The 26,942-nt window shown below is 39.1% G+C and overlaps 2 protein-coding genes across 2 annotated transcripts in view; one reads left to right on the top strand and one right to left on the bottom strand.

Annotated features, from left to right (window-relative positions):
• LOC113254457 (calcium-activated chloride channel regulator 2) overlaps positions 1-9,030 on the bottom strand; it is a 43,527-nt gene extending 34,497 nt beyond the window's left edge. Inside the window, exons 1-4 of the mRNA XM_026497674.4 lie at positions 8,335-9,030; positions 7,312-7,449; positions 4,058-4,208; positions 894-1,002 (exon numbers count right to left, since the gene is read on the bottom strand). Of these exons, the coding sequence (XP_026353459.2) occupies positions 894-1,002; positions 4,058-4,208; positions 7,312-7,449; positions 8,335-8,520 (584 nt within the window). The 5' untranslated portion in view covers positions 8,521-9,030. The remainder of the gene's footprint in view (positions 1-893; positions 1,003-4,057; positions 4,209-7,311; positions 7,450-8,334) is intronic.
• Positions 1-26,942, top strand: part of ODF2L (outer dense fiber of sperm tails 2 like) — a 294,695-nt gene that overhangs the window by 232,404 nt on the left and 35,349 nt on the right. Inside the window, exons 7-8 of the mRNA XM_057310504.1 lie at positions 6,298-6,578; positions 20,091-20,282. Of these exons, the coding sequence (XP_057166487.1) occupies positions 20,217-20,282 (66 nt within the window). The 5' untranslated portion in view covers positions 6,298-6,578; positions 20,091-20,216. The remainder of the gene's footprint in view (positions 1-6,297; positions 6,579-20,090; positions 20,283-26,942) is intronic.

Here is a 26,942-nt window from a genome sequence, read left to right on the forward strand (position 1 = left end):
TTTGATCTGGATGAGGAATCCTCTGTTGCCAAGAGTTTTACTAACTAAATAGGGTCGAGGGAAAAGATACCAGGAAATCAACATGAACTTTTGGAGTCCCAAGGAGGTACACGAATGATATCCTGAATCATGGCTTCTTTGAGCTCATTGCCATTAGACAACAGAGCATAAGAGAATGGGGATGTAATGATGATATTTAAACAGATTCTTTCCTAAGTAAGTCATCTCAAATACTACAAATGGGAGTGAAGAATAATACGACCTTTAGAAGAAAAATATCTTCCAACTGATGATCAATTAATAATTGGTCAATGTCTTCCAAGATTAAGCTGAGGGTACATTTTGACTCTAATTCCTGGAAACTATTCATAGATATATATAGATCTGCCTGCATACGTGAAATGACATATATGTAGCATTATGACCTATAGTATTATTGTTAATAACAAAAAATTGGTAACAACCCACTTGTCCAACAATAGGGGACTGGTTGAAAATGAGTGAGATGGTATATCCACACAGTGGGACACTAAGCAATTATTTTTAAGAAAAAAAGAATGAAGAAAAATATATATTCATATTTATTTGGGTTTGCCTGAAGAAATACTAAAAAATAATCAAGAAACTAATAAAAATGTTTACCTAGAGGGGATGAGAAGGAACAGAATAAAGACAATGGCGAGAACAAGATATCTTAGAATATAACTTTTTACATTGTTTTCATATTTGAACCACGTAAATATTTACCAACTTTTAAAAAATGAAATAAAATTTAAAAGTTTAAAAAATGAAAGGATCTCTTCCCTGTCAATTAGGTTTTAGCTGCCATTATCAACTCAATTTTAGAGTCAAAAAAAGAAACAATTAATTTTAAACATGAGCAAAGTACCGACCTTGTTACTTTAATTTGATTTTGCCCATTTATGTAGAAAGGTTTCTCATCGTTGTATTCATCGAACACACCCCAACGGAGATGGGCCCATTCATGGACAAATACTCTACCTGTGGAAGAGAGAGCTTTCATTTTGTGTTCCTGAAATCTCAGGAGTGGGCTTTGCTAACTGGTGAAGATGTAACATCACTTGACTATATATACTCACTATAAAGGGTTGAAATGTAATTCTCTCCCACTTTTCTTTTCCTCATCTTCCATTCCCATCTCCTGCTTTACCCTGTACCATCATGAAAGAGGCACTCTGAAAATATATTTAGTCCTGTAAATGCAGACCAGTGATTTACTTGGTGCATACCTATTTGAAACTAGTGATGAGTCCCACATTCCCTCACTTCCCCGAAAGTGAAGCTGCCTAACATACTTCTTTTTAGCTTCTTACAGGCCTACCATTCAGAATTGGGGGAAGGGAAAGAAGCTTATCTAAGTAAGGTGGACTGAATGCTTACGGTCCCCCCCCACACCCAAATTCATATGTTGAAATCCTAATGCCTCATGTGATGGTATTAAGAAGTAGGGCCTTTGAGAAGTGATTAGGTCACAAAGGTGGAGCCCTCATGAATGGGATTAGTGTCCTTATTAAGAGACCCCAGAGAGCTCCCTCCTCTTCCCACCATGTAAGGACGCAGAGAGGAGATAGTTGTCCACGTACCAGGAAGTGGGTACTAGACACCAAATCTGCCAGTGACTCAATCTTGGACTTCCCAGCCTCTGGAACCATGAGAAATAAGTTTCTGTGGTGTATAAGGCACTCAGCCTGTGGTATTCTGTTATAGCAGCCCAAACAGACTAAGACACCAGACAAACAAATAAAGATTTCCTCTTCTTTAGTCTGTATTATCCAAGCATACCTACTATTTTCTTGTAAGTAGTCCTCCTCTCTAGAGCAATGATTGAAACCCTGGGGCCAGGGAAGGATGAAGGAGTAAAAAAAGATCATAAACATCCTCTCCAGCTTGGATGGTCAGTTCTCCTTTATTTTATCTCTGATTCTCCATGCTTATATTTGTCTCCAACTCTTGGCTCATGGAAACCCCCATCCTCAGCATTAAATCCTTTGTATCTTTATCTCTACTTCTCTAAATCTTGCATTTCCTTCCGTGGTCCAATCAAAACTACTTCCCAGGAGAAGCTTTCTGGACTAACTCCACTCGCAAAGTGCATTTTTTCTTTTTTCTGAATTCCTTTAAGTTCTGGGAACCCAGGAAGTGTTTGCAGAGCTGACTGAGGGTGAAGCATGTTGTACAAGTTTTGCACCATGGGACAAAGGAAGGGAGGAGAACTAAGTGGAAAGTATTAAGGGGAAGTTTGTGCCTACTCAGGGAATTTAGAAGTGCGTTGAAATACGTGCCCTCCTTAATACCCATCAACAGGCTAGCCTATCCCCCCACTCCCCTCCCCTTTGTTTCCCAGAGTCCATAGTCTCTCATGGTTCATTTCATGGAACACTACATCAAAAACGAATGATGTACTGTATGGTGACTAACATATCCTAATACAAAAAAATAATTAAAAAAAAAAGAAGAAGTGCTGGTGAAGTCAGCATCTATTTGTGCAGAGGTTATCAGCACCTGAGAGTTACTGGGGAAAAGATGTTTTTATAAAAAATGTTTTATAAAGTGTGTGTGTGTTTTTTTTAAAGATTTGATTTATTTATTTGACTGAGACAGCCAGCGAGAGAGGGAACACAAGCAGGGGGAGTGGGAGAGGAAGAAGCAGGCTCCCAGCGGAGGAGCCTGATGTGGGGCTCCATCCTAGATCACCGGGATCACGCCCTGAGCCAAAGGCAGACGCTTAACGACTGCACTACCCAGGCGCCCTATAAAGTGTGTTTTATACAGGTGTTGCCCCAGTTCCTGCTAGCCATACAGAGGATAATAATATCTAGTTAGATTGAAATGGGAGTAAAGTGAAAACATCATTTGAAAGGCACTACTGTTTGTTAAAATCAGAAACAAAAAAATTAAGCATGGGATAGTTATCCCGGACCTCTTCATCTGTTCTCTGGACGGTTTTTCCCTCAGATCTCATCCACTAAATGCCAGTCTCCAAACCTATGAGCCTGACTTGTCTCCCAAACTGCAGCCGTCCACATGCACCACAGGCTGAACCTTTCCGCCAGGACAATCTGCTGATCCCCTCAATCAACTTGCCGAGATCCAAACTTGTGGATTTCCCCCTTAAACTGTCTCTTCTACTTCTGACATAAACCAGGTTTATGTTCCTTAATGCTGCCACACACTCCTCTCCCCTTGCTTTTCACTTTGTAGCAGTCAGACCTCTATTTCTCTTTCCTTTCCCTCTGGAATATCTCCCATCAGGTGGAGTATTAGAATTAAATAAGATAACATTTGAAAAACATACAGCACAGCACCCAGCACATAGAAAATTCTCATTGTTCTTAATACTCTTTCTTGTCCTCACTTCACTGCCCCTGTTCTTATTCAAGTCGTATTGTCTCCTACCTGGACTTTTAGTTATTCTCCTGATGTTCACTTTCCCTCTCATTGATTTGAGGGAGCCAGATTATCATCATTACACTGCCAGATTCATCTTCTGAAAACACTTTTATGTTGATTTCATTCCTATGCTCATAAACCTTCAGTGGCAACTTGCTAATTTGGTCTGTCGAGGCTCCCCATCACCTACCCCTACATGCATTTCAGCCTGTTCTTCCACTGCTTCACTACTCACAGTCTCTCTGCACCATCAGTGGGGCTACTGCTCCTGTCTCTCAAACGTGCTCTGCATTCTTCTGCTGCCATTATTTATTCTGCTCTTTGCCCTGTCCTCTCTCATCTTTCCATTTATCAACATTATATTAATCTTGAAGAGCCTCTCCTTTGTGAAGGCTTTTCTGAGCACCCTTAGTGCAAAATGTTCTCTCCTTTCTCTGAATTCTCACCATCTGGGCCACTACACTGGTGTCCGACTTTTTCCGCTCACTTTATCTGTTATCTTTTCATGGGCACGTAGTCTATCTCTCCCCATCCAGATGGTAAGTCCTGAGCAGGTTTCAGGTTCTTTGAGTTGCTTTTCAGCACCAAGCACAGAATATTGTAAATAGTACTGCCCGATGTCTATTTCTGGATTGGTCACACTTACCTCGTGGTCCATAGCCAGCTATTAAGTCATCATTTTGGAGAAAGTTAGATGTGAAATGAATATATTTTCCCTCTTTTCCACACCCTCTGTATTGTAGTGTGTATGGGTCATCTCCATGTGCCCCATACCAGTCAGTCACTATGACATTTGCCTAAAGGAAAAGAAATGCTTTATAATACTTTATGTTGGTGACATAAACATATGCATTTGTTAAAACACTGAACTGTACTCTTATGACCTGTGCATTTTACTGTATGAATTGTATTCCAATTTAACAACAGATTTTTAAGAAGATATGTCTTATAAATAGAGTTTAAAATGCATGCACAGCTAAATATCAATAAAATTATTTGGCACTTTTAAAAGCTTAGCAACTTTCCATGTAGTTTTATTATTTCCATTTGACGTTCCCATTTTTCAGATTAAAATTTTGTCAAAAGCCCACACTGTAAAATTGTGACATTATAAAACCCTACGAAATATAACAAAAATATTTGACTAAATGTTAAGAGTGATGAATGTCATTCAGACTGTTCTGTAAAGTGTCACAGCCTGTTGTGAACAGCTTTCTTTAGGTTACTTCATCAGTACAGGACAATAAGATGTGTTTGTTTTAAGCCTTCTCCTTTCCTTCCCAGTATCAATTAGATCAGCAAAGCAGTCATTGGAATGAATTTGTATTTCATCTTGTACCCTGACCATTTCAATTATTATTGCTAAAACACAGTAGTTTAAGCCCAAAACCAAAGAAAATATCTATTCAAGTAACCATCTAGAGATTAAAATTTTATATACAACATTGTTTCTTTTATTTGAAGGAAGAAACATAACATGTTGTCTCAAGACTTGCCCTTAGAAGTATGTTGTTCACTTTTTTTAAACAAAGCTGATTTTAGAACTATAGGTCTAATATGATCCTGTAAATAGATGTCACCCGGTCACTATCTGTATCATATGTGGACTGGTTTATGTGTATGTGCATGCACACCCCCTAGTAAGGGAAGGTAATATTTTCATTTTTATTCTCCGTTATTTCTACAGTGTTTGATTTCCTTTTGCAGTGAGCATGAATTATTTTTATAATAATTAACACTAATTTTTAGAAAGATAAGAATTCAAGCCTGGGGCTTTGCAAAGCAGCACCTACAGATGTCATGCCCTTGGGTAGCTTTCACATGGACAAAACCTCATTCCTATGTCTAGAAATTTGTCCTAAAGCTAAAAGGAAAGAGTGCGTTGCTGGGGATGGAATACTCAGGCTATTTGGCGTTCCAGTCTATTATAGACCGTAGTAATACAGCTCTTACCTACTTTTTCTAACTCTCCCTCCCCTCCCCTGCTTCCTACCTGTGTTTGACTGTGGATTCACAGGGACAGGAACCACCTTGCTTGTCCTTGTGTCCTCCACAGTGCCTAGCATAGCCCCTGCAGACAATGATCATTCACTGTTTGCTTAATTGACATTTGAGGCTAAAGGAATTGGTATCCAACAGATATATAAGCAGCACTCAAGGATTATTCTTTCCTTTAATCTTTAAGTTCAGTAATATTCTCATTTTTATTTTAATTATTTATTTCTTACCCGTCCATTAGGATCAGGAGTACAACCTGGTTTTGATGCTAGTTGTCTCCAATACTTCTTTGTTTCATGGAAGGTCAAATTGATTAATACCATCTGTATAGATAGCTAGAGACGGCAGAGCTTGGTGCAAAGAGCATGGGTTTGGGAAGCAAATAGACATGGATCGAAATTGTGGCTCTGTAATTTACTAACTGTTTGACTTGGGACAAAATACTTTATTTGAGCTTTTGTTTCCTAACTTATGGTAAAAATTTGTGATAGCAACTAATTTTAAGGTGTGTGAGAACTAAACAATGTATGTAGAATGCCTGATGCTTAGTGGAAGCTTAAAAAAACACTGGCTGTCTAGGGGTGCTGAGGTGACTTAGTCCACTAAACATCTGACTCAGTTTCAGCACAGGTCATGATCTCAGGGTCTGAGAGTGAGTCCCACGTGGAGACCCCAGTCAACCCCAGTCAAGCCCTACATCCTGGGCTTAGTGGGGAGTCTGCTTGAGAGTCTCTCTCTCCCTTACCCTCTGCCCTTCCTTGCAAGGCTCGCTTTCTCTTTCTCTCTCTCTCTGTCTCCCCCCTTCTCTCTCAAATAAATAATACATAAATCTTAAAAAACCAAAACACTGGCTCTCTTCCCATTTTATCTCGTTCCTTTCTCTCCTAGCTCCGTGGCCAAGCACTGCCAAATGCATTCATCTGACCATACATCAAATGTTTGAAGAGCCTCTTTAACTTCTTCAGGACACTGGGGTGCTATCTAGATTGCTGTTCCATTCAATTACTGCGAGAGTGACTTCAAGGAAGCGCTAAGAATTAAAACGATCTTAGGAAATTTCATACCAAATGGCACAATGAGGAAAAGGGGAAACTGTATCCTATGTCCCAGCCCTTCTGTCGGAGCTGTGGTTACTGATCTGGAATCTACTCCATTGCTGAAGTCCTGAGGTAAGTGCTCAATGCGTCTGCTCCTGCCCCTTCTGCTAGCTGCCCGGGTTCTTGTTCCCAGTAACTCCAGTCATTTGCCAAATGTATTTAACATTTGTTTATAGCATGCAGACATAATCATGGATGCTTAACTATGATCTGCAGCTTATGAGAGTCCTTCGAAGGTTCAGTTCTTTTTGGTTGGAAAAGAAAAAGTAGCCACTTCTCTCCTTCCCCCTTTCTGCCTTCCTTCTTATCCCATACTCTTCAAAAACAGTGTCCTGGACTTGGACGCATGTAAAATTCTGCTAACTTACACTCTGGCGGGAGAAGTCAGTCATATTTTATAGATTATGTTTCTGTCTGGGCATGCATGTCTACTGCCCCTGACAGGATGGGAAAAGAAGGTTGTCATAATTAGAATTGTTCCCTACACAGCTCATACTTAGTAGGATAAAACCGGCTTTTGGTCCTTAAGGAAACATTTCAAAAAAGTACCCTATAAGTTACAAAGTAAAGAGGCTTTCTGAGAGGCTCCTCGGGTAATGGCATTTTGCTTATTTTTCGTTCCATAATTTGTACTCATTTATTATATTTCCATGTATCTTGTAAATAACAATCTTCCCAATATTAGTTGTATGTTAACATCAAAGACTTGTTTTTGCTTAAGTTCTCACTTTTAAAGTTTGAACGAAGTATGTATTGGTTGGCTTTTCCAGAGTTAAGCTCATATAAGAAAATCCTGAATTCTTACCTTTTCATATAATTCTTGTTTTACTTTGCTGTAATTATTAGCTCTCCATGTTGCAGGTATTAAAATCTTTGTATTTCTGAAAAACACTCTTCTCTTTGTAGCATTGAATAGGTAAAAAGAAGCTTCAGTTATCATTTCCTATAACCAAATAAAAGAAAAGCTTATCTTGGCACTTGTAAATCTTTTATGTTTTGGTTTTCTGATTATACTTGAGTAAGTATCAGTAAAGAATAATGAAAATATTTTAAAGGAGCCCAATTCTTTTAGAGATGGCCTTAGACTTTGGGAAAACTTAGGAGCAAAATAAACCTCAAATGGTTAACTGAAAGAGATTTTAGGACACTAACAGTGAGTCTGGGCTTGCCTATGTAATTTTTCCCAGTTTTGTGAAAGACTTTTAAGCTTTTACCAAACAAATCCCTTTCAAGTCACTCCCGTGGGCATGTTCAAGACCACACCTTATGATGATACTGATTTCTCTAAAGCAATACCAACAGGAGGCTCTTAAGTAATGGAGCTATGATCCTCCTTCACCAAGTTAAGGTGAAAATAATCAATTACTTTACAGAACATTCAGGTGAAAAGAATTTTGCTCTTCGGCACTTCATCCAGACTCTCTTTCTGTCTGAGAATTCTCAGCCTCAGGATAGAATCCAACAACTTGATTTTAATAAGCACAATCATGCTTATTCATCAGTCATACATCTGGTCTTTGTTACCACAATGGGTTATTTTTTTAAATTGCTACCCCAAAAACAGTCATGTTAGGAAAGCAAAAAAAGCTAAAAGTGGTAGTAACCAACAAGAACAAATCAAGGAGGGCTAGCTCAACACTCTGAGCCAAGACTGTGCATAATTAAGTGATCAAACTGGCTTGGCCATAATTATAATTTTTGGTGCTTAAAAGAAATGCTGATCTCTTTACAATTCAAATACAGACCGGGTGAAGTTGTTAGCTCTTTAAAGAAGGCTACAATCCTGTTCTAATGGGATAATGGTATTGATTTCACACTTGTCACTTACCTTAATGTTTGAGATGAGGTTCTGATTTTCGGGTACCTGAGGATTGATTGCAATAAGTAGTCCATCGTACCCATTGTCTTGAAGCTGCACTCCAGCTCCCAGGAATAGGAGTTCTGGAATTAGGGCCACCAGGAGAGTCACAAACTTCAGGCTGCCAAGAGGACCCACATTGTCCCTCTGGGTCATGTTGTAGAGAAGCCTCCAGTTCACTCACACTGGTCCTACTGGGTACATTGCACCAGGTTGTCAAGGGGGGAGCTGATACTTTCTTCCTGAACTTGGAAAGTCTTAGACCTTGTGGTGAAGGAGGTGCCTTTTTTGCAAAACCTGGGTGGATCTCTCTGAGACCTGCCTCTACATGTCCTTTTCCTCTAGGCAACACCACACTTGCCTGTTCTGTGGCTGAGCTTCCTTTTGAATCATGGTTGGGCAAGAAATGACTCCTTATTCAGTAAATCTTCTCAGAAGGAAGAGGGAAATAAGACAAAAGGAGCTTGAAAGAGGTAGGCCTGGCTGGCTGGGCTGAGAATCGGAGAATCTGGATTATTCAATCCACTTTCAGCAGAAACACAGAAATCTGTCGTGACTCTTCTCTCCTCATCCTTGACAACCTTCTCCTTCAGTCAGCACAGCAACTTTTCTACTGCACTCAAGTCATTTTTTGTTTGTTGTAAGATTCCCTTGTCTGCTTCTTTAGAATATTTGGAAATCCATCCCACAGCCCGGTCCCTGGGGCCCTTGGGTCATGTCATCTGGGCAAGCTCTCAGCTGATGGCGGAGGGGAAGGTATCAGATGTCCCCCAGGAAGGGCCAAGTGCCAGGAACTTAGATGCCTGTGCAGACCACAGAGGCCTTTCCCTCTGCCCTTGCTGCCTTTTCTCCCTGGACCAGGGGAAAGAATAAATTTCTCTTTCAGCAACTCTCTCCTGAGGGCAAGGCTGTGCCTTAGTCTACCTTCCATTTTTCAAGGACCTATCACAGGGTCTGGTATATAGTAGGCGTCAAAAATATTTTACGAGTGATAAATAGTACCTGATAACTACTGAATGTTTTAGAGTTTACAAATGACCCCATATAAATGTCAATTCTCTGATGCAGGCATAATTCTTAGTTCTATTTTTTAATGAAGACACTGAGTCTCAGAAAGATTAAAAATTAGCCAACGGGGAAGGAACTATTATTGTGTGAGGAGTTTTATCATGCTTATTTTATGGTTGACAAAACTAAGGCTCAGAAAATCCAAGCAACTTGTTCAAGGTTGTGCGAGCATTGTCATAGTGCTAGAATGAGACCCACTGGCTCCCAATTCCGTTGTTTTTCACGATATTACATTGTCTCGCATTCTCAGGGAACTGGAAATAAAGTGAGCTTTACTATAAATAAAGAGCTGCAACGTTGAGGGACAGCGATGGAAATTTTTCTCTTGCTGTCCCTCTGCTTGGAACCTCTTCTCTGACTGCTTTTCACTTGCTTTTCCTTCAAATTCCAGTTCTGGCCTGGAAGGCTGAGCTGAGCTTCCTGACTAGGTCAAATTCCCTCTTTCATGCTTTCATAGCATCTGATGCCTCTCCTACGAAGTGTGATCATGGTTACGGAATCAAATTCATTTTGTGTAACTGGTTGTCTGCTGCCCGTGAAGGGCATATGAGAGGAGGGACCCTACCCTGTCTTTATCGCTACCTCCTTAGCACCTTGCTCAGGAAACCCTCAACAAATACTTGTTGGATGAATGAATGAAGGAATGGAATTGGGAGAAGGAAATAAAAGCTAGATTACAGTAGCGCCTTGGATTATAATGTGATTATGTTCCCCCTAACTTTATTCTTTTTTTAAGATTTTATTTATTTATTTGAGAGAGAGAGAGAGAGAGAGAGGGAGTGTGTGAGAGAGAGCACAAGCCAGGGGGGAGCAGAAGAGGGAGAAGCAGACTCCCAGCTGAGCAGGGAGCCCGATGCTGTGGGGGCTCAATCCCAGAGCCAAAGGCAGACGCTTAACCAACTGAGTCACCCAGGTGTCCCTGCTTCCCCCAACTTTAAAAGTATCTTTTCTAGAGGGTATCTCTTCTGTTCTGAAGCAGTTTTCTCCTTGCTCCGTCTTGTCAGAAGGCCCTGGGGTATTGGTGCTCCCCCTGGTGTGTGGGAGAATGCAATGTCTCTGGTAACCACGTGGCTTGTCACAGGCGCTCACTTGACAGCTCAGAGGTCAGCTTAGTGATCTTGTTTTTCCGGGCTGATTCCCAGCCATGGGGTTTTTTCCCCTGCTCTCACTGTGCGACAGTGGAAACCCAGAGGTGTGGTGACGCTGAAGGCTCTGCCTGTAACTGTGATTCATTGAGCAGAACAATGAACTTTTTTTTCGACTTTTCTTGCCAGTTTATTTTCTTATGCCAGTCCCTTGTGCTTTTAAGAAAGACATTATTGGCATCAGTAAAACTATATGCTCAAAAATGAAACCCATAAGCCATACTGAGAGTAGTTTTCCAACAACAATCCGAGAAGAGTTTCTTCTTGCACCGTGCACACTCGTGTGAGTTGTTCTCTGGCTGAGGGGCTGTGGAGGGCTGGCTTCCAGCCCTCTCGCCACTCGTTCTTAACAGTAGTTACAGTGGCTCCCGTAGCGTGTGGAGTGGGATGTTGGCTACGGACTGCGTGTAGCTTTATAAAGAGCAGCACGGTCTGGTCCAGTTTCACCTGAACAAGTACACTCAGGTTTGCTCCTCCTAGGCTGAGGGTCCGGATGTGACATCCATTCTTGTCTACCTGCTTTTTGCATCCTTGGTCTTAGAATCCAGTCCCCCAGGCTGACCACTCGACTGGCATCCACCTTCATCATCTGTCCCTATAGGATTCTGGTCACGGACCCATTCTCTGACCATGTCTGGGGTGTCACATTCACTCCTGAGAGCCTTTTCTCCCACTTCTGTTTTGCTCTCAGCAACTAGTTGGGGCCAGGCCAGCTAAAGATCTCTTCTTACTGCCTTCTGCTCTGACCCAGCTGACCCTACAGGAGACAAAAGTAAAAAGCTCTTAAAAACTGACTTGGCTAAGTGACTTAAAAGTCCTTCCTGAGGGGGAGTGTCCACTTCTGATAAAGTGTGACTTTGTCAACAAAAAAGCCCACAATTTATCCTTTCATTCAAAAAATATTCACTGCTCATGTCTATAGATTTTATATCTGAAAAATGAAATATACCTGAAGTGAAGAAAAATGGGAATACAATGTTCAAGCATCTATTTCAAGTTGTAGAAATTCTAGGAATCTGCTCTGCTTTTATCTGCTTTCAAGAAAATAAGAGTCATTCCATTTCAGTAACTGAAGACTCTAAAGCACATCTTTGTTCATTGTCTAAATTTGCAGTTCTTCCTGGCCCCGGGAGACCTCTCTGTTTTCATGGAGTGTGCAGGCAGAGACCCACAAAGTGAGTAAAACACGCAGTTGGTATCAGAGAAGTCAGGAGATCTGACGTCTTGAAGAGTCCAACGAAGTTTTGAATTATTTCTTCTCAGGCTTTTGTTCGGCTCTTTAGCAATCCCATTTAGAACAGGAAAGTTCACCATGCAGCAGGGCTACAAAGCTTTTTTTTTTTTTTTTAAGATTTTTATTTATTTATTTGAGAGAGAGAGAGAGAGTGAGAGAAAGCATGGGAGAAAAGAGGGTCAGAGGGAGAAGTGGACTCTCCGCAGAGCTGGGAGCCTGATGTGGGGCTCAATCCCAGGACTCCAGGATCATTATCTGAGCTGAAGGCAGTCGCTGAACCAGCTGAGCCACCCAGGCGCCCAGGGCTACAAAGCTTTGGACCATTTTAGTTTTGCAACATTTATGAAATAAATCAAAATGGAGGTGAGACAAATTGTAAAGAGTAAGAATTTGAATAAAACAACAGTTTACCAAGGACTCGGATGGCACATTTCATGCCTGCTAATTATATTTTCTTCAATCTTATATTCATTTTCAAAGCAAAGGAGTGCAGTGGATGGTTCAGACAGAGTCCGGGAAGTCATCTGTGTTCTGTTGAGTCACCACCATGTCAGAGCGTGAAGCTCTTACACTTCCAGTTGTTTTAATTCTCCCTATGCAGTCTTTCACCCCCAGACTTTTACTATTAAGCCTCCTCCCCATCCTCACTGTGCCAAGAACTCTGCAGATGACTTTGTGCGTAAAGAAAAAAAAACCCTCTAAAATTTGCCAAAATGAATGGAAAACAAGAACTACTTTTAATGATAACCTAATGAAGAACATGGGAGAAAGGGTATAGAATATTGCTCATTTGCAAAACAGGCATAAAATTGTGTTCTATAAAATACTCTTATATCTGTAATGTACCAGATAGTATATAGCATCAGGTGGGTGTAAGATATTATCACTATTATAATGTTCCAGGGAAGGACAAAAAGAGAAAGCAGACATGTAGTGGAAATTTTTTAAAGAGATGAAAAATAACCAGGGAGACTCAGAGAACAATAAATGAAAGTAGAAGCACAAAGACTTCATAGTTCTTCCCTAGTCTCCCATTCTGTTTTCTTTCTGCTCTGATTCTGTTCATCTGTGAAGTTCTAAGGCTCTGCCAGATTCCCCTGCTGCCCCCAATGCCAGCAAGGGGCAGCAGGTCTTTCAGTTTTCCTTCCTCTCCTTGTGCTATTTCTAATACTCCATTTCACCCCGCCAGCCCTGCAAAGAACAGGAGCAACTCCAACCACTTGAAAGGTCTGGCATTTGGGGGATTAGGGCTCCCCCTTCTGTTCTCAGGCGGCAGGTACCTGGGGCTCTCAATCTCCAGACAAAACTCTCAGCAAGCCCAATCGCCCTGTACAGACCTCCCTCCCAGAGCACACCAAAAGCTATTTAGACTAGTGCTTTTCAAATTTAATGTATCTAAGAATCACCTGTTCAAATTTGATTCTGACTTTGTAGGTCAAGGTGAGGCCAACAGTCTGCATGTGTACCAAGCTCCCAGGTGATGCTGAGGCTGTTGGTCCTTGGACCACACTTGGAGCGGTCTCCTGGGGAATATCCAGGGATTTACTTTGTGATTACGGCTCTTACATGGCAAAGAGACAGTCTATGTAGTCTTCACAGATATTTTTTACCTTCTTATGGGAAAGGCCTCTGCTTTCCTCAGATCTCAGAAGAAAAGCATTGCATTAATTATACATTTTTATGGTGACACCGTTGTTTAAATATTCTTTTAAAGAAACAGCTACAGAGTTCAGAGTTAAAATTTAGAAACCAACAGCACAGGTATGTGGGTTTTAGAGTCTTGAAAGTCACAATCACCTTTCTATGATTAGAGCCCCTGCCTTAAATTTAATCTATTTTCTTATTGATCATTATGTGAGCCATGATAAGATTATTTTTATGATCTCCAAAATGTAGACTCAAACAAGTAATTGCTAAGGATAGACCTTATTTAAGCAGGGGATCGTTTCCTTAACTTTTAATTCTCTTTTTTTCAGTTATTCATTCAAAAATAAAATTGTGTCAAATACACCTCAGTAATGCTGTTAAAAACATAAAATCATGTTTCTACTAGATGCCTAGCACCATTCTAAGTGCTGGATATGTGTGAACAAAATGGAGTTTACATTCTGTCCTAATGGAGTTTATATTCGACAAAAGGGAGAGAGACAGCAGGCAAACATAATGGGATATCTAGTGAAAGTGTTATGGAAAATAAGAAATCAGGTAAGGGGGAGGAAACAGTAAGAGGGTGGAAGTTGGTGTCTGTTATTTTGTATCAGGTGGTGGGGGAAGGCCCCACAGGTAAGATTATCAGGAGTGGGGAAGGAAACAGGCAAACATATGAGAGAGAAATGGTTCAGGCAGAGAGAAGGGCAAGTGGGAAGCCCCCAAGGTTGGAGGGTGCCTGAAGGGAGGGATGCCACGGAGAGGTCCCTGGGCCTGAGGGTCTGTGGCATGGAGGCCGTATCCAGTGCACAGACCACATAGGCTGGCAGCTCATGGGAAAGGCTGGAGTTTATCTGTGAAAGGGGAAGTCAGTGGTGGGTGTGGAAGAGTGACACAATCTGACTCTCAACTTTCCTTTCTGTGAGGAGGCCACGGGTGGAAGCGGGGGCCAGTGAGGGTTTATTGCTGAACACAGGTGAGGCTGTGGAGTGGACAGAGCTCAGGTATCACTCTCGGTTGTCTTCTTTTAGCCTTCCTTCAGCTTTCTAGCAGTTTCCTTTCTCTTCTCCATTGAATATTTTTTGCTGTGAAGGTGAAATAAAAACTTTTAGCTGTAAGCTTATTAAGGGAGGACTCAAGGAATACTTTGCCTGCCCAGAAATGCTGAGCGTAATGCTGACTGACAGCAGAAGAAATAAAATGAGAAGCAGTGACATGAAAATAATCTGAGGTTATCTGTAGTCAAATGACATGAATATATAGTCCAAGTTTATGACATAAGGCTGTGGTTCTTGATGCTTTGTCCACAGGTGCTCCATAAACGGTAGCTACTGTTATTATGTGTTTAGTTATCTGTTATTGTCAGCTGGGGCCCCCTTGTTCCTCAGAGACCTCCATACAGTTGGTTTTTATTGTTGTCAATTCCATGACCTGCGGAAGACAAGTCCCCCTCCTAGATTTCTGCAACTACCTGCACACTTGGCTCCTTAAAAATTCCTGTTTCCTAGTTCCACACGGGCTGCTCCCATGCTTTGCTCTATTGTTCCAAATACAGTGTTAAGAGTTTTCCAAAGAAACATGTACATATCCTGTTTGTGAGCAATTTAAACTTTATTGAAGAGTTCATAGGTGGAACTAGAGAAGGATTCATATCACCGAAAAATAAAACAAAATGTTTCCCTATCACTGAAAGCATCAGCCTTCTTGAAATAATTTTCCACAGATGTGGAGCATCCTTGCCCCCTCCCCCCCAGTTGCCTCAGTGTCTTTCTATCCCGAGGGATCTTAATCTCTCCTCCTTTCTCTCTTCTCCTTACTTTCAACAGCGAAAGCAACCAACTAACTACCACCAGCAAAATCCGTGCCCGGCGCCATCTACAGGCAGTGCCCTGCTCCTCCGAGTCCTCAACAGCACGGGGAAACAGGCAGCATGGGAGGCTTAGAGGGCTCCCGTTCAACCTCAGACAGTTAGAAAGTGCTCTCCCCAGGGGGAATTCTGGCCAACACGGGTTTTTAAACACTCCTCTGGCTTAGTCACTCATCTTCCCAGATGGCTTCAAAATCCACTTCAGCTCATTTCTATTTCTTCTCCTCTAAATTGGAATTAAAATATTTACTCTTCTACCATTCTTTTTCTTGTGACATGTCATTTCTATTCCCTAAAGTTGCTATTTTCCCCTTAACTCGCTGGGCATAGCTAAGGTCTCAGAGTTCTTCTTGCATCCCACAGTGCCTAGCACCCTACTTTGATTCCAGTTTTCTTGAATAACCTGCATATTTGTATCAAGAGTTTTGACTGAGGCTTGCTTGAAAATCCCAATAAATGCTCTGCTTAAACTGAGAGCATCTTTGATCTCCTTTCTTTTCCCTTATTACTCACCAATTCTTTTTGTGTCTCCCATTTGAGTACTTTCTCTTCTGCCTTTTTCTAGTCTCCTCCAGAAAGAATAGGGAGGAACTTTTTAAAAAATGTTTAGTACAATATATGTCTTTTACTATATAACTGTTTTTTTTTTCCTCTATTAGAAAGTAATGGTTTTTTTGTTTTTGTTTTTTTGTGGGGTTTTTTGTTTTTTGTTTTTTGAATAGGGTCTCTTTAGAGTCACATAACTAGGAAAAAGGAAAAAATCAATCAGTTCTTGGGGTGCCTGGGTGGCACAGCGGTTAAGCGTTTGCCTTCGGCTCAGGGCGTGATCCCGGCGTTATGGGATTGAGCCCCACATCAGGCTCCTCTGCTATGAGCCTGCTTCTTCCTCTCCCACTCCTCCTGCTTGTGTTCCCTCTCTCGCTGGCTGTCTCTCTCTCTGTCAAATAAATAAATAAAATCTTTAAAAAAAAATCAGTTCTTTAATATAAAGCCATAATTTGTTACTAAAAATACAATCATCTTAAAAACTAAAAATGTATAATCGATGATACATTTTAGCTAAGATCAGATGTTCACAGTATAAAAATATGAAGAGTATTTTAAAAGCAAAGGTTATAAGTAAGTGACAATTTTTTTTAAATTTTTTTTAATGTTTTTTTATTACATTATGTTAGTCACCATGCAGTACAGTGACAAATTTTTTGTAAAAAAAACTTTTTGGGAAGCATTTTGCCTTTTTCAAAGGAGAATAAAAATGAATTTTTTAGTGTCATAATTTATCCTAAATGTCATTGTATCATATACATGTTTTATCTCCACTTGGACGAGTTATCATAATATAAATTTTAGCAATGAGTCACACACCGTAAATTACTTACTGAGCAGGGGATAAAGCCAAAAGAGTAAAATTCTAGAGTCTAAGAATAAAATTTTCTGCCACTTCTATTTTCAATTATATACATTTTCAATTATATAAATTATATAAATTTCAATTATATAAATTCAATTATATAAATAATATAAATTATATAAATATATATATTATATTATATAAATTATATAAATACAAATTTATATTGTATTATGATGATCATGTATAAGCGGCGATTAAATGGTTAAGTTTTTGGCTTTGACATTAGACTAACCGGATTGGCATCCCAGCTCTGCCTTTTACCGACTGTGTGGCCTTAGGTAAGTTATTCAATATCTCTATGTCTCACTTTCGGCACTTGTAAAATTGGTGTAAAATTTAAATAGTACATGTGTGATTAAAACTGTGTTTAAGTCACAGTAAGAGTTTAATAAGTATTAATCCGTATTGATTTATGGCCTTTCTTTGGTTTGCGTGGCACCTGCTTAGGCACTGCTAGTTGTCTAGCCAGTGGCTTGCCTCTTTCTCTTTCTTGCTGGCAGAGTCCATCTTCTGTGACAGAGGTCAGAAATGTCTGATGCTCATTTTTCCAGGCCTCCCTCATATTGGGATGTGACTCTGTGACCTGACTCCAGCCAATAACCCAAGGATTAATCTGCTAGCAGGAGGGAGGTGGAAGAGACGGAGAGGGTGATGTTGAGATTGTTTATAGATAACATTTTCCTCCCTGAAAAAAAAAAAAAAGACTTATCTAGGAAAATCCCACCCTTCTTTCCTATAAGGGGGCCAGGAGCTGAGGGAGACTCTGTGGCTCTGAGGTGGAAGGTGAGGAGGGTAGCCAAAAAGTGAAAGTTAGTAGAGCTGAAAGGTAGAAAGAGCCTGTGTCCCTGACGACACCGGTGCCAGCTAACTCCAGAATTAGCCTGGGGAATGCCTAACTCCACATACCTTCCTGTGGGATGTTAGATGCATCGTCAAGCCGTCATTAATCAGCTATTCTGGTATTTCCAGCCCCAACTGTTACAACGGATAAAGGCACTTCAAACAATAGCATCGATAATTTCTAAAAAAGTGCTAATTAATATTTGGAAACATGTATATAAAGTGGTTTAATATATAAACTGTATGATATTCTGAGGAAAAAATTAATACTAATCTCCTAGGTGAAATTTTGACCAAGCAATTTGCTCTTCCATACAAAAGGGTCATGGGGCACTTCAATAAACTAGGGGACAAAGACCTGTTGAAAAACGCCCATCAAAGTAAACAAGCCTAAAAGAAAATAATTTTTCAAAGATTTTATTTATTTATTTGAGAGAGAGAGCAAGTAGGGGGAAGGAGCAGAGGGAGAGGGACAAGCAGGCTCTGCCCTGAGCACAGAGCCCCATGCTTAGCTCCATCCCAGGATGCTGAGATCATGACCAGAGCAGAAATCAAGAGTAGGAGGCTTTACTGACTGAGCCACCTAGGCACCCCAATAATTAAATCCTTTTTTTGTTTTTTAAAAAAGCAAACAACAAAGCTAATCCTTTAGCTTTCTTAAGTTTTTCTTAAGGTGTATACTAGACCGTAATGTGCTAACTGTACCAATTTCATATTGTATCCCCACATTATTAATATTTTGTTTTTAAAGGATCACATTCTGTTTTCTTATGAATATTTTTTTCATAATTGACACATAATTGACACATTATTTTCAGAGTGTTTTTTACTTTTTTTTCTGTTTTACTATATTATGGAAGTATAACTCACATACAATGTTACGTTAGTTTCAGGTGTACAACATATTGTTTAGACAATTCTATAGGTTACTCAATGTTCGTAAGTGTAGTCACCATCTGTCACCATACCATTACTACAATATTATTGCCTATATTCCCTATGCTGTACTTTTAATCCCTGTGACTTACTTATTTTATAGCTGGAAGTTTGAACCACTTAATCCCCTTTATCTATTTTACCCATCCCCCTACCCACCACCTCTCAGGCAACCACCAGTTTGTTCTCCAGGAGTCTGTTTTTTCCTTTGTTTGTTTGTTTTGTTTTTTAAATTTCACATATAAGTGAAATGATATGGCATTTGCCTTTCTCTGACTTATTTCACTTAGGTCCATCCATGTTGTTACCAATGGCAAGATCGTATTCTTTTTTATGGCTGAGTAATACTCCTGCATTGTGTGTGTGTGTGTGTGTGTGTGTGTGTGTGTAGCACTTCTTTGTTCATCTTTGACACTTGTGTAGCTCCCATATCTTGGCTATTGCAAATAATCCTGCAACAAACATAAGGATGCATGTATCTTTTTGATTGGGTGTTTTCATTTTCTCTGGATAGATGCCCATAGTAGAATTACTACCATATGGAAGTTCCATATGGTATTTCCATTTTTAATTTTTTTGAGAAACCTCCATACTGTTTTATACAGTGGTTGCACGAATTTACATTCCCACCAGCAGTGTACAAGGGTTCCCTTTTCTCCATATCCTTTCCAACACCTATTTCTTGTCTTTTTGATAGTAGCCATTCTGACAGGTGGGAGATGATATCTCATCGTGGTTTTGATTTGCATTTCCCTGATGATGAGTGATGTTGAGCATCTCTTCATGTGTCTATTGGCTATTTGCATATCTGCTTTGCAAAATGTTTATTCAGTTCTGCCCATTTTTAAATCAGATTGTTTGGCTTTTCGTGTTGTGTAAGTTCTTTGTATATTTTGAATATTAACCCCTTATTGGCTGTATCATTTACAAATATCTTTTGTAAGATATTTGTATTCACTAGGTTGCTTTTTTGTTGTTATTGATGGTTCCCTTTGCTATGCAATTATGAGTGTTCTTTAAATAGTTAACTAACTCTCAGATAAACTTCTAGTTATATTAGTAGATTTTCAAACAATACAAGAATAATAAAATAGTGTCTATACTCTCTATGACACACAACATCTTTATGCCATGAGACCTAAATTGCTTACATTTATTCTTAAAGTCTTTATTACCTAATCAGAGCCAAGCAATAATATATTTTATAAAGGAAATTTCATACTCATGCATCATTTTCCCTTGGTCAGTCAAAGAAATGGTAACATCTGTAGGATAGAATACCTAGCTTACAACGTAAGGATAAGTAGTGTTATTTTTTGCATGATATTAAAACAAATTTTTAATTTAAAAATTGTCTATATAATACATTAAATGTTCCATACATGAAATAATTCTACTGAGAGTAAATACTGAACATATGCTACAACTTGGACTGAATTTGACAATGTTTATTTAATTGGTTAAACATTCTAGATTTTTGCAGGTTGTGGTAATTACTGGTATCATTTGTAGTTTAGAAGGAAAAGTAGATTCACATATGCTACTATGTTTTTTGTTTTGTTTTTTGTTTTTAAGGCTCATGTCTGAAGCCTCAAATTCTGTGGAAAATATCTGTATGAAAAGAGATAATCAGATCCAGCAATCCCACTCCTTGGTATTTACCTAAAGGAACTGAAAACATATGTCCACATAAAAACCTCCATGCAGATGTTTATAGCAACCTTATTCACAATTGCTGAAACTTGGAAGCAAATGAGATGTTCTTTGGTAGGTGAATGGATAAATAAACTATGGTACATCCAGACAATGAAATATTATGCAAATGAGATATCAAGCCGTGGAAAACATGGAGGAAACTTAAATGCATGCTACCACGTAAAAGAAACCAATCTGAAAAGGACACATACTGTATGATTTCAATTACATGACATGCTGGCAAAGGCAAAACTATAGAGACAGTAAAAAGATCAATGGTTGCTAAGGGTTTGGGGAAAGGGAGAGATGAAAAGGCGGAGCACAGGGAATTTTTAGGGCAGTGAAAATACTCTTTATGATGTTATAATAGTGAATACAACGTCATTATGCACTTGTCCAGACTCATAGAATGTGCAACACCAAGAGTGAACCCTATGTAAACTATGGACTCCCGGTGATAATGATGTGGCAAACCAGCTTCATCAATTGTAACAAATGTTCTGTCTGGTGGGAGATGTTGATAGTGGGGGAGACTATGCATGTGTGTGGACAGGGACTATATGGCAGGTCTTTGAATCTTCCCCTCAATTTCACCGTGAACCCAAAACTTCTCTAAAAAGAAAAAAAATCAAAAAAAAGAGAGAGAGAATCATTCTTGATTTTTTATCATGTGCTTAACACCTTAGAGCAACCATTGTGTACTAATACTTACCACTTATAGGACACTTACGATTTAATCAGACAGGGCTATTTGCTCTACAAATATGACTCCAATCATCATAACAATCCTATCCGACAGGTAGAATTATTCTTTAATTTTTTTTTTTTTGAGAAAAACACAAACTTAGAGAAGTAGAGTAACTTGCCCAAGACTTGTAAATAGAAATGAATACCGGTTGGTATAGTTCCAAAATCTTTACTCTTAACCAGTGTTATTATAACAACCCATTTCAACCTCACCCCACACTTAACCCCAGCCCAAGCTTCAATGGCTTGGTTAGTTAGTGCAGAACTGGAGTAGTTGCCTGTCTCAGTGGTTTCTAGTAAGGACCTCTTTCAACAACAGGTAACATGTTGCCCACTCCTACAAATGTTTATGTTCTCCCCAAATTCATATTTTAAAACCCTAATCTCCATTGTGATGGTATTTGAAGGTGGGGCCTGTGGGAGGTAATTAGGTCATGAAGGTGGAACCCTCATTATGGGATTAGTGCACTTATAAGAGACTTGAGACAGCTTATCTTGATCTTGGACTTCCCTGACTCCAGAACTGTGAGCAATAACTTTCTGTTGTTAAAGTTACCCAGTTAATGGTAATTTTGTCATAGCAGCCTGAACTAAGACATACACTTTCTCTCTAGGAAAAGTGATGCCTTTCTGTTCCCCAAGACTTTGCTCAGTCTTTGTTTGACTTACCCTGTGGACAACCACCCTTACAGTAAATGGAGTCTACCTAATTGTAAGACTTACATAAAACTACAGTAATTAAGAGAATATGATGCTGGCATGTGTTTAGATTATCCATTATTAGAACAGAATGGAAGGTCCAGAAGTAGACCCACACATGAATGGTCTAATCATTTTCAGCAAAAGCAATAAGTTAATTCAATGTGAAAGAGAAAGTCTTTCAAATAAATGATTGTAGAACAATTGAATATCTATATAAAATGAAGTAAATCTTGATACCTGCTTCATTCCTTACGAAAAAAAAAATGAATGCAAGATGGGTCGATCAAAAGGGGTGGCTGGGTGGCTCAGTCAGTTAAGCATCTGCCTTCGGCTCAGGTCATGATCCCAGGGTCCCGGGATCGAGCTCTGAATCGGGCTCCCTGCTGGCAGGGGGGCTGCTTCTCCCTCTCCCTCTGCCGCTCCTCCCTGCACGTGTTCTCTCTCTCTCTCTCAAATAAATTAAAAAAAATCTTTTAAAAAATGCCTTTTATAAGACTATTCATAGCAGCCTTATTCATGATAACCCCAAACTATAAACAACTAAATAACTGTCAACAGAATTGATAAACAAATTGTGAATACTACTACTCCACATTAAAAAGAAACAAACTACTAAAATATGCAACAACATAAATGGATCTAAAAAGCATATATATTGGGTGAAGGGAAGCAAATGCAAAGGAATATTTATTGTACGACTGCATTTATATGAAGATCAAGAATAAGCACATTTATCTCTAATGGCAGAAATTAGAAAGTGGTTGTCTTGGAGTGCGCATGTGCGAGGGGTGAAGGTAGTTTTGATTACTGGGCTGAAAAGAAATGCAAATAAACTTCCTGAGTTCAGGTAAATGTTCTAGGTCTTGTTTTCGGTAGTAGCTTCATGGTTGTGTATAACTGTCAAAACTCATGTTTTAAACATTTAATATCTGTGCACTTTATTGAATGTAAATTATACCTCAATTTAGAAGTGGCCTGTAGGCTTCAGGAATTAAGTAGTTATTGAAGTCTTTGATGGGAATGGCAGAAAAAAGAATAAAAGATGGAGGCATGTGTTTGCTCTTTATAACTGCACTAAGATGCTTAAAGAAAAATGTGATAAGCTCAGAGGTCCAGAGAACTTCTATGATTGCCTTAAAAATGTATCTCTATGAGTTGCTAGAATGACACATCCAAATCAAGGATTAATGCTGTGAAAGGCTAAACTACAAGGTAAGTTGAATAAACAGACTCACCAGGTCTTTCAGGTAAAAAATTAAGGCATTGATGGAGAAGTTGGATCTTGAGAATTGTAATGGACCTGTTTGGGTGGACTTGCATAATTCTATCATCTTGATAGACAGACCCTACAGAGCTCTTTGCTTTCAGAAGTCTTCCTTCTCTGTCTTATGAGGCTGGTCTTGTCTTTGAAAATTCTGAAGTGACGTAATCTGAGGAACTTACCTTGTGAGGAGTTCCTGATTCTCCTCGTAACTCAGTGCTATCACTTCTTTATATCTCTAGAATAGCACCATCCAGTAGAAATAAGATGTGAGCCATATACACAATTTTAATTTTTTAGTAGCCAAATTAAAAACTAAAAAAAAGAGCTAAATTTAAATTTTAATAATATATCTTATTTAACTCAACATACCCAAAATATTATCATTTCAACAAATGATTATTATAAAGATTAAGATATTTTGTTCTTTTTTCAAATGCAAATTCAGTATTTATTTTGCCCTTACAAAATGTCTCAGTTAAGACTACTCATATTTTAGATGTTCAGTAGCCATAGGTGGCTAGTGGCATCTATATTCTCTATATTGGACCAGAATTTATTAATGTTAGCAGTGTTAACATTTGGGCTGAATAATTTTTTGTTGTAGGGGCTGTTCTGTGCATTGTAGAATGTTTAGCAGCATCCCTGACCTCTACCTACTAGATGCCAGTATCACTAGGTCTATAGATCTCGGTATATTTCAGGGCACAAGTAGAAAGTCTGACTGGGGAGAAGTCTTTCATACTAAAAATATATGCACAATTTTGCTGATTTATATTGGCAGAAACCTATGGAATATGATGATGAATTCCAGGGATGTTAGACCAGGGATGAAGGAATATAACTTTTGATGAGATTGAAGTTATCAATATGGATATATTAATCAAAGGCCAGAGACTCATTGTGCTTGCCTGAGCATCTGGGAGTGGTTTAAGGTTTCCTTAGTTGTTGAAACCTGGATCCAATGGTGTCCTGCACTAAATAAAGTTGAGATGCTAGAAATCTCATGATATATTTTATAGGATTGACTTAAAAGACTTAGGGAGATAGGATGTTGGAATGGATTTATCAGGTGTGACTCAGTCACCTAACTCCAATTATATCCTGCGAAGACCTGGAGGACCTTCTCTTCACTAATGCATTGAGAAAATATTGGGAGGGAGAGGAAGTTGCTGTCCTCTAAGCCCAGGGATGAAGTTAGGAGATGCTGCAGTTGAATACAATCTCTAATTCTCTAATCGAAATAATAGGATCTCAAAGTGCAGAGGCCAAGTAACAGTGCTTAACTATCAGGGATGAGATAGCAGTGGTTACCATAATAGACCACAGGGCCAGAGCAGTAATCATAGTTGTTGGACTAGGAGGGATCTTTAGCAGTGTGAAAGTGATTATGGTATCCCTGTAATTGAAATGGACAGCCTACTAAGATCTTACTTGATGTATAATAATGAAAAATTGCTAGATCTGATGAAGAGAGAGCTGAACATCACCTTAATGGAGATTTACAGCATCTCAACATTGCTTTTTGATTCATGGCTATTGTAACAGGAAGGTCAATTGGTAGGTCCTGGAATGGGCCTTTTCTACTGAAAAAGTTAACCTAAGTCCTATACCATATTTCTAGGGGAATTCTAGTGATTAATGCCACCATCAAAGACTTGAAAGATGCAGGCGTGGTGATTCTCACCACACTCCCATTTAACCTTCTATTTGGCCTGGGTAGAAGATGAATGGGTCATCTAAAATGTTGATCCAGATGTAGTCTTTTTATCAGGTGAATAAGTACAATTCCTACCACCTAGTATGCAGATATCACTCCAGCAAATGTCTTTTATTCATCCTAATATGTGTAGAACAGCTGAAGTTGTCTGATTTTTATTTGGAAGTGAGAGAACGTGAGAGAATTTATTGCTTTCCATAAGAGCTATGTTAGTTCTTTAGTTCTCAGAGACCATGATCATTTCATCACCTTATGGGACATTGTTTTGTCTACTACATTGATTGTATTGTGCCGGCAGAACCTGATGATCAGGAAATAGCACATACCTTAATGCCTTGTGTAGAAAACTGTGTTTCCATAGACGCAATGTGACTTTAACTGACACAGTCCCATCAAGAGGTGGAATCTTTTAGTTTTTCTCTTGTATTTGGGCTGGCTCTCTGATATATTTTAGGTAGCAAAATGCAGCAGAAGTGGTTCTGTGTAACTTGTGTAGCCTTAGATCTGCAGCTTCTTCTTTTGCTACCTGGGACACTCACTCATGGAACACACCTGCCATGAAAAACAGCTCAAGTTGGCCACACACACAGCCACATGGATAGGGTGAAAGAGGCTTTAGCCTTCCAACTGAGCCCACCTAGTCACCAAACATACAATCTTGGGTATTCCAGCCTCGGTAGCTATCTGGTTGCAACTTGATGAGAGACAGCAGTTATTTGCCACATGGAGGAAAAAACCCACCCAGCTGAACCCTGCCTGAATTTCTCACCGCAGAATCATCAACAAATAAAATGCTTGTTGTTTTAAACCACTAAATTCGTTAAAACAGCAAAAGAAAACCAAAACATGTTGGAAAGAACACATGCAACTCAGAGTGGGGGATAAACTCTATGAAAATAATTTATTACACAACCAAACTATTTTTTTTTTAAAGATTTTATTTATTTATTTGACAGAGATAGAGACAGCCAGCGAGAGAGGGAACACAAGCAGGGGGAGTGGGAGAGGAAGAAGCAGGCTCATAGCGGAGGAGCCTGATGTGGGGCTCGATCCCAGAACGCCGGGATCACGCCCTGAGCCGAAGGCAGACGCTTAACCGCTATGCCACCCAGGCGCCCCAACCAAACTATTTTTTAAATTGCTTTTTTATTTTGCTAAATTTTATTTGCATTCATCATGTATCTTTAAACTACTATTTTATTGCTTGCTACTTTTACATTACAGTATATACTTATTCCCATGAGGAAGGAAAACAAAATTACTACTCAGCATTACATCTTGCATCTGCTACACACAAATATACCACTAATGAGTTTAATATTTATGAGGTACTCGTTTTAAATGTTTTATATCAGAGGTCTGGATACTCTGTCCTGTGGGCCAAATCTACCCTGGTATCTATTTTTGTAAATAAAGTTTTATTGAAACATAGCCAAGCCATGTGTTTATGTATCCTCTGTGGCAATGTTTTTCCATCAATGGCAGAGTTAAATATGGCAGAGACTGTATAATCCACAAAATCTAAAATATTTACTATGTGGATTTTTACAGAAAAAGTATGTCGGTCTCTGCTTTAAATTATGAGGAAATCCTTGATGTATTATTTCATAGGTAGTCAAGTATTTAATGATATTTGGGGAAATTGATTAACATTTTTGGTTGGGGTGGATGAATTTTTTTCCATTTAAATAATATAAAATAAGGGATCTTTCTACCCAAAAATTCACTATCCTACCAGATTTCAAATTTAGATTAGAACAGATTTCAAATTTGGATTAGAACATATTAGATTTAGAATATGAGAGATGCCATATTTAACTGGACAGTTCAAATAGTCAGTTTGAGAATCTGATATAATCATCTTGAGATTTTGTGACTGTTTTTCCCTTTGCATGTCTTATAAAAATGGTTATATCTCACACTGATGCAATTAAAGTAAGTATTTTTCTAAAGAGAAGCCTAACTTCTGTGTACAATTAATTTTCTTATGACAAACTAGTAAGGTTAGTAGAATTCCAGGTAAGTGCTGGAAAGACCCTCAAAATTACTTTCCTTGCCCCAATTCCACATGTCCACCTCTCTTTTTTTTTTCTTAAACGAGAGGACTAGCCCAGAGTAGTGAAGTTAATTGACTTGCCAGAGGTCATGATCCATCAGTAAGAGATGATGGATCCAGTCCCCACTGCTTTTCAGCATTTGCATATATGAAAGTTATATGTTCGTTATGAATGAACTTTTAACTGCCATGAACTTTTTGCTGGACAATCAGCACTGGAAAAAAAAAAAAAGCTTTGCTGTAATC

The sequence above is a fragment of the Ursus arctos genome, unplaced genomic scaffold (genome assembly GCF_023065955.2).
Source record: "Ursus arctos isolate Adak ecotype North America unplaced genomic scaffold, UrsArc2.0 scaffold_12, whole genome shotgun sequence".
In the NCBI taxonomy this organism is placed as follows: domain Eukaryota; kingdom Metazoa; phylum Chordata; class Mammalia; order Carnivora; family Ursidae; genus Ursus; species Ursus arctos.